Genomic DNA, 7,611 nt, shown 5'->3' on the forward strand with positions numbered 1-7,611 from the left:
AGTTGAAAAATGTTACGGTGTGAATAATGCACAATGGAAGAAAATAAAGAAAAATAAAACTATATATGATAACTACTTAGTATCAGGATTTATATGGATACTTCTATTTATATTTTTTGCATCTTATTTTTTTAGTTGTAATTAAGGATAAAAGGATATTATTTTAAAAGAATATATATATATATATATATATATATATATATATATATATATATATATATATATATATATATATATATATATATATATATATATATATGATAAAAGGATCTCATCTTTTGTTAAAGGAAAATGTTTCTTCGACGACGGATATTTGATGACACTTATTGGACACTTAATACTTGATGAACAGTACACGAGGGAAAACTTCTTGGCCGTACAGAAAAACTATGATGGGGTGCAGAAAGAAAAACCGTATGATAGAAACATGTAGAATCAAAATCTTCAAATAATCATGTCGCAACTCTAATAATTCAAAGTCAAGAACAGTAGTATCACGTGAAGGTTTGATAAACACTGATACAAACAGATATCGATATGCACTAGATCAATTACACTTTTGCGCACATAACTTTTACATTTGATATTTTTAAAAGTATAAAAATTTGCTGATAGATGTATATTATTACTCTGTCATCATTACTATTTGCAATCATGATTCTAAAAAGTCTACAAGTCTAGTTCTTGAGTCTAGACCACATCACATGTCAAATTCATGGCAGATGAATGCCTGAAAGAAAATAAAGAGAAAGATCCAACATTTGGGCCATCATCATTGAATTCCATCGTCTTTATATTACCTGTCCTTGACGCATGTGTTTCCAATCCAATTATCCTCACCTATGTAAACATCACTGTCAGTTTTTTCATACAGTGCTTATGTATCCATCAAACCAACGTGAAGTACGTGGATAACTTTTCAATTTAGTTACGCTGTAAAGTAAAGAGATTTGCTTAGAGCATGGGTAGCTAGTAATATCAAAGCTCCATTAATTTCTTTAGAGATCAGCCGTATATGGGTGCAGACTATTGACAGATAAGTTGGTGAAATAAAAAGTTAGTAACAGGAACTTTCTTAAATGATATACCTGAAAATGTTAAACTTTCACCCACCCATTTTGTTTGGTGTGAAAAGACTTGTTTGTTCTATACGGACATTTTGACTCTTTGAACAACATGTTTTTCGTTTTCTTAGATGCTTCTCTGTCTGTGCGGGTATATATAAGAAGCAAAACTTCTTTCCCCGAGCAGGGCAAGTTTTGTAGACAGTTGCGATCGTGCAGATGGAAGATGAAGGGATTAGTGAAGTTGCTGCTCCACCTCGTCGTGTTCTTCTTGTATCGGCTGGTGCCAGCCACAGTGTAGCCCTTCTGAGTAAGCAAGCATCGATCAGTGCTCACTTTCATTTTTTGTTTAGATTGTGCTGATTGTTGTTATTCTGCTGAATGAAGTTTTATATTCAGTTTTCATAAAAGAGTGATGGATTCATGTTTGCAAGTTTTTTAGATTCTGTGAAGGTCCCCACTTAGTCATCAGTTCATTTTTGGCGTCAGCATCTTGTTCTATGTGGTGGTCCCAATCTATAGAATGTTTATTTTATGCAGTTTATGACGACCCTTCTCTTGTTTGATTTGTATGCTACGTGTCTACGTATAAATTTAGAGTTCATCTTATATAAAAGTTGTATTCTGAAATTTGAGTTAGGAAAAGTGAGACATTCCATCATACATGATCCAGCGTTTTATATTGCACTGTCTTGAACCACTGGAATGTGGTTAAATAAGTTGTTCAATGGTAGCACTTTCTGATATTTTCATCTTGTAAGCTCTACGAAGAAGTACCTCATTAAATAAATGCAACTTTTCGAGTTCAAACTTCAATTCTTCTTTTTCATTTCTTGTATTCATGTTCATATACACTCTTATTAACTTGTCTTGTTGAGTTTTCATATCATCTCAAATTGTTCCTAGGTGTGACTTGTGTCATGTTTTTTCTTCTCAATTTTGATTCTTTTAAAAGGTGGAAATGTTGTTTGCACGTGGGGACGAGGAGAGGATGGACAGTTAGGCCATGGTGACACTGATGATCGACTGTTACCTACAAAACTGAGTGCATTGGATGGCCAAGATATAATAAGTGTTACTTGTGGAGCTGATCATACTATGGCACGTTCTGAGTTTGGCAGGACTGTATATAGTTGGGGATGGTACTATATATGCTTTTCATCTTCACCATCTTTTGGTCACTGTGTTTTTCAATAATTAAAACCTTGTAACTCTGGCTGTTGATTTAGAATGTTTGTTCTCATTTAGTGTTGGATTATGCTTCATGTAAGTTATAGCTAGTTTAATTTTAGTATACATTAATCAATCATAGGTACAAAAATGTTAGTTGACAGGACCATGAAGGTGGGTAGTCGACCTTGTGGACTTATAGAGAAAGGTTGATTTGAGACTCAATAATTTGTTAACTTGAAAATTGAACAACTAATTTGTTGACCATATAATGTTGTGTTGTTTTCAGCTTGCCAACAACTTTTGACACTAATGAAAAGGGTTCGGTTTGCTTTACCTTTCACATTAATGTCTGGAATATCTAGAGTTCTAAAGTAGATCGTAATATGGCTTTCCAGGGGTGACTTTGGTAGGTTGGGTCATGGTGATTATAATGACATGCTCATTCCTCATCCCATTAAAGCATTACAGGGTCTAACGATACAACAAATTGCTTGTGGGGACAGTCATTGTTTGTCAGTTACCACGGACAAGTTGGTCCTCAGGTTTGTAGTTAACCTGTCTTTTCTATTCTGACCTCTTCTTTTCATGTGCAGATTCTTTGACACATCTTCATTCCATTCCTATATGTTTACTTGAAAATATTTGAAGATCTTTCTCAATAATTGGAGCAATAAGAGTCTTTTTTATGATGTCCTTTTGTTATAGGAACACACTCTTGTTGAGTTGTATTTTTCTTACTCATGTAACTGTTAAAAGTATTTCCTACCCAAATTCTCCTTTTATGGTTTGGCTCTGCTAACTAGGTTAATAGTTCATGCACCTGGTTTAGTTTGAACTCTTGTATATCCTGAATACTCCTCCTAATGTAACATTCCATTTTAGATATATCAATATAGATAATCCTTGATGTAGGTTCAGCATACAAGACCTTTTGTTTAAGTAAAAGGAAAAGTGTTGTTTTATTCTTATTTTCCGGGTGACCAATTGCATTATATATGTGTCTTCTTTACATGACAGAGAACTACTGCTTCTCTCCGTTATTTTTTTCACATATATCTAGTAATTTCTCAATGGTTAGTTTTTACATGTTCTTTGGAGTTTTCTTTAACTTCAAACATTTCTGTACTATTTTTCTGTCACAAATGAAGTTGGGGGCATAATAAAAATGGTGAACTTGGACTTGGTACTACAGAGGACTCTCTTCTGCCACAAAAAGTTCAAAAATTTGAGGTACCAATTTAAGATTTGAATCCAGTTTTTCTGTAATGAATAATACCTTATGGCCTGGTTATTTTCAGCACTCAATAAGATGTATTTAGTACTCTTTTCAACATTGTTTTTCGTAATACTGAATGAAGCCAGAAAGCACTGAACAGTTCTCAAATAAATCTCCTTCAATTTGAACAAACTATGGAGAAAGGGGAGCTAAAATCAATAAAACCAATATCAGGAACTGCTCTCTTGTGATGAAAGGGTTAATTTATGGAGTCATGGCATTATAGAAACCAATTGGCCACTAAAAAAGTATATGCATCAGACAATATTATTCCCTTGACTACTTGGACTCGTAAACTTTTGTATTGTTGTAGGGAATACCTGTCAAAATGGTTGCTGCTGGTGCTGAACACAGTGTAGCAATCACTGAAGAAGGAAATTTGTATGGATGGGGTTGGGGCGGTTATGGAAACTTGGGCTTGGGTGACAGAAATGATCGTTTGCTCCCAGAGAAAGTGACTGTTGATGTACATTCTCAAACCTGTGCAAGTTAACCTTTTCAGATTACACAATGATTATGATTCCACAGTCTACAAAAACATTTCATGATAATGTATTATTGGTATTTCATTTCAAAGAGTTAAACTTGATACATTTATGAATAAAAATCTAGATAGATGATTGACATGAAATTGAATTCTGATGCTGAGCATCCAAATTTTGTCCATAGTTTAGATTGCTGGTGCTAACTTCTGATGCGATCATAACTTTAAATTTGACAGGGTTACAAAATAGCTCTGGTTGCTTGTGGCTGGAGGCATACAATATGTGTTTCATCTTCTGGTGGATTATACACATATGGATGGGGAAAATATGGTCAGCTGGGACATGGGGATTTTGAGGATCATCTTGTACCTCGGAAGGTTGAAACCTTGAGTGACAAGTTCATTTCGCAGGTGCACTTTAACTTCATGCTTGGTATACATGTTTTGTCGCTTATAAGCTTACTTGTTTAAAATAGAAAAAAAGTTTGTGACAAAGCACCGAATCTTGTCCTACACCCCATGACATGCAGCAGAATGTGATGTTTTTGTCTCCTGTGTTTGGACTTGTCTCATCAGGTATCAGGTGGGTGGAGGCATAGCATGGCACTCACATCTAGTGGACAACTTTTTGGCTGGGGATGGAATAAGGTTGGCAGTATTTTTCATCAACCTTTTTTTACCATAATATCGTAACAATTCACTTCATGAAATACACTTGAACATAACACAGTGGATAGAAATTTACATGGTTGGTTAAATATCTCTTGAATTGTATATGTGTAGTTCGGACAGATTGGAGTTGGTAACAATTTAGATTGTTGTTCTCCTGTGCAAGTGAACTTTCCCTATGATCAGGTACTGGAACTGCAACACCCTTCTTCACTTTTTGGAAAATTTGATCATGGAATAATATAATGATCCACTTTTTACATCTCTGCAAACTTTTGTCTGGCATGGCAGAAAGTGCATCAGGTGTCATGTGGGTGGAGACACACCATTGCTGTTACTGAACGTGAAAATGTATTTTCATGGGGAAGAGGAGCAAATGGACAACTTGGGAACGGAGAAACCAAAGACCGGTATACAAATTGAATCAGTACAGTTACATCATTCTATCAATTATATTAAATCTACAAACTTTCATAGTGCTTGTTCTTTCTTGGATTAGGAATGTTCCAACCATTATTCAGGCCTTCAGTGTTGATGGTTCTTCTGGGCAGTACATAGAAACCTTAAAATCTTGTCCATCATCAGGTGCACTGATATACCCTTCTGCAATTCAGGATCAATTATTCTTTCTTTTGAAATAATTAGCATATGATTCTTTTTGTTTTTTGCCTTAAATAGGGAAATCATCGTCCTCCATATCAGTCAGATATGCAATTGTTCCAGATGAAACTGTAAGCGTACTGCTTTAACATTCACTTCTCATGATTACTGGCATTAAGGGTGGTTAGATTTTTCCTTCTTTTGTTAGGGAAATAGTATAACATCTCAGAACAAGTTTTTCTTTATACTAAACTCGTGATTACTAACTTTTGCTTGAATATAAACTCTTTCAAAAAGAAGAGAAGTTGATACAGTGACAGAAGTTCTTGTTATGATTTGACAGGCCTCTGGAGATGATGAACATGAAACCAGTGTCCCTGAAAGTGATGCCATGATTTGATAACAGCACAACATAGTTAATGAGTTAAAGAAAATGATGTTCCAGTTAGAAAGAGCAACATGCATAAGGAGCTATGGACAAGGAACAATGTATGTGCATGGGAGAGTGTTAAGTAGGAGTTAGTGTATGAATATATGTTGTTTGTTATGTTGAGTAAGAATGCTGGCTTTGTAAAGGGTTTTAATATGATACTTGAAGTTCTTTAAAAGTAAGATTTAGTTATTTTGCAAGCAAGTGCTATCTAAAGATTATAAAATAATATTTTGCTTAATTTATGATTGACTTTAAATTAAAAATTTACAAACTGCTAGTTTTTAAATATATATATATATATCATAAATGTTAAAATCAAAATTAGGTAAGCACTATTTACAAAATCGCATTTACTCTCCAATGTGTAAATTTACTCACTTGTACCTTAAGTTCACCGTTTCATTCTTCTTTCGCTCTCATCTATGTGTGGTGCTTCATCATTCTTTTTTTCTCATTTTTGTCTGTATATGTTGGTGGTTTTCGTTGCGCTGTGGTGTTGTGTTTTCGTGTACTTTTTTATTAATCTTGTTCCGTTCATCTCTATTTTTTTCTTTATTTCATTTCATTCACATTTTAGTGTTTTTGTTTGAAATTTTATATTTCTTTAGTTTGATATAATTATTCTTGGAATTATTTAGGAAACAAACCGATTTCAAAATTTGATTTAGAAAACCACGACGTTAAAATATTCATTCAATATTGGAATTAATTAAATTTTGAAATTCAATTATAGAAGTCATCAAAATTTAAAATTCAATTTAGAAAGTCATCAAATTTTAAAATTCAAGAAGTCATTAAATTTGAAATTTGGTTCAAGTACTTGTTGAATTTTAAAACTTTTTTTAGGATATCATTCGATTTTCAAATGCGGTTATGGTAATTATTAGATTTCAAAATCCAATTAAGATAGTTGTTAAATTTCAAAATATTATTAAGAAAATGATCACATTTTGAAATTCGATCAAAAGTAGTTACCAAATTTCAAAATATGATTAAGTCCTTAACTAAAAAAATAAAGTACATGAAAGTGATCATAAATCTAACAATACAAAAAATTAATTAAAAGTTAATCAATGATGAAAAAAATAAAGTACATGAAAATGCAAGATATATGTATTTGTAAAAAAAAATCAAATATCTAAGTAATTGCTTTATCTCACCAAAGTTGACATCTTCAAATTATTCGTACAAGTAAATCAATGAAGCAACTCATCATGCATATTTGTCATGTGACTGGAAGTCTTTGAAGAGCAACAAGATAAATAAAGTTGATGCTCTTATTTGTAAAGTAGTGCATCCAACTAAATGGAATGGATAGACTTGTGCGACACACTCCCGCTACCGTCATTGTACACGTCTCTTAACTAGCTTAGCCTAACTTGGCCACCGTCACATTGTCTCGTCTCACATGTAGTCCTCGCGCGATCAATGCCTTATAGGTCGATCACACCAAACTTCTTCAAAGTCCAAGACTTCATTTGGACATAATTGTCCCATTATAGTTAGGTGTAGCAACGTGGATATATCATCTAGTGTGATAGTAATCAAACCAACCGAGACATGCACAAACACCAATATCAAATCCTTATCGGTGTAATAGTAAGAAATATCTCATAGAGTTCCATTTTTCTCAATGGATTCGATCTCATCTCTCATTGCATTTCTCCACACCGATTCTTTCAAAGCCTCAACTTCGTCTATATGTTCTGCTACTGCCAGCAAAGCCATATGAACCAGATCCCCTTTGTCATCGGTCTGCGCATCTGAGTAAACTTCACACCCACCAAATCTTTGTGGCTACACTCACTGTTTCGTGGTCTGCCAACTTCACCATTCGACACCCCTCTATTATCTTCAACTGTCGTTGCTAACTCTGTTGAGATAGAGATATCAGTTTCCTTCGCTATTTTGG

General features: G+C 33.8%; 1 protein-coding gene across 1 annotated transcript; it reads left to right on the top strand.

The window, feature by feature from the left end:
* The first annotated feature begins 1,255 nt into the window (after nucleotides 1-1,255).
* Nucleotides 1,256-5,874, top strand: LOC106780058 (ultraviolet-B receptor UVR8). The gene is made up of 12 exons (XM_014668291.2): nucleotides 1,256-1,374; nucleotides 2,020-2,206; nucleotides 2,633-2,779; nucleotides 3,386-3,467; nucleotides 3,827-3,979; nucleotides 4,235-4,408; nucleotides 4,574-4,645; nucleotides 4,781-4,852; nucleotides 4,958-5,076; nucleotides 5,166-5,251; nucleotides 5,345-5,397; nucleotides 5,610-5,874. The coding sequence occupies exons 1-12, from the start codon at nucleotides 1,284-1,286 to the stop codon at nucleotides 5,664-5,666; spliced, it is 1,293 nt and encodes a 430-aa protein (XP_014523777.1). The 5' UTR covers nucleotides 1,256-1,283; the 3' UTR covers nucleotides 5,667-5,874.
* Nucleotides 5,875-7,611: the final 1,737 nt, after the last annotated feature.

This window comes from Vigna radiata, unplaced genomic scaffold, assembly GCF_000741045.1.
Source record: "Vigna radiata var. radiata cultivar VC1973A unplaced genomic scaffold, Vradiata_ver6 scaffold_380, whole genome shotgun sequence".
NCBI lineage: Eukaryota > Viridiplantae > Streptophyta > Magnoliopsida > Fabales > Fabaceae > Vigna > Vigna radiata.

Excerpts from the sequence above, each read along its gene's own strand:
- LOC106780058 (XM_014668291.2), top strand. The coding sequence starts at position 1,284 with ATGGAAGATGAAGGGATTAGTGAAGTTGCTGCTCCACCTCGTCGTGTT. Across the intron at positions 5,077-5,165 it reads AACGGAGAAACCAAAGACCG|GAATGTTCCAACCATTATTC; the intron begins GTATACAAATTG and ends TTCTTGGATTAG. Across the intron at positions 5,398-5,609 it reads CAATTGTTCCAGATGAAACT|GCCTCTGGAGATGATGAACA; the intron begins GTAAGCGTACTG and ends ATGATTTGACAG.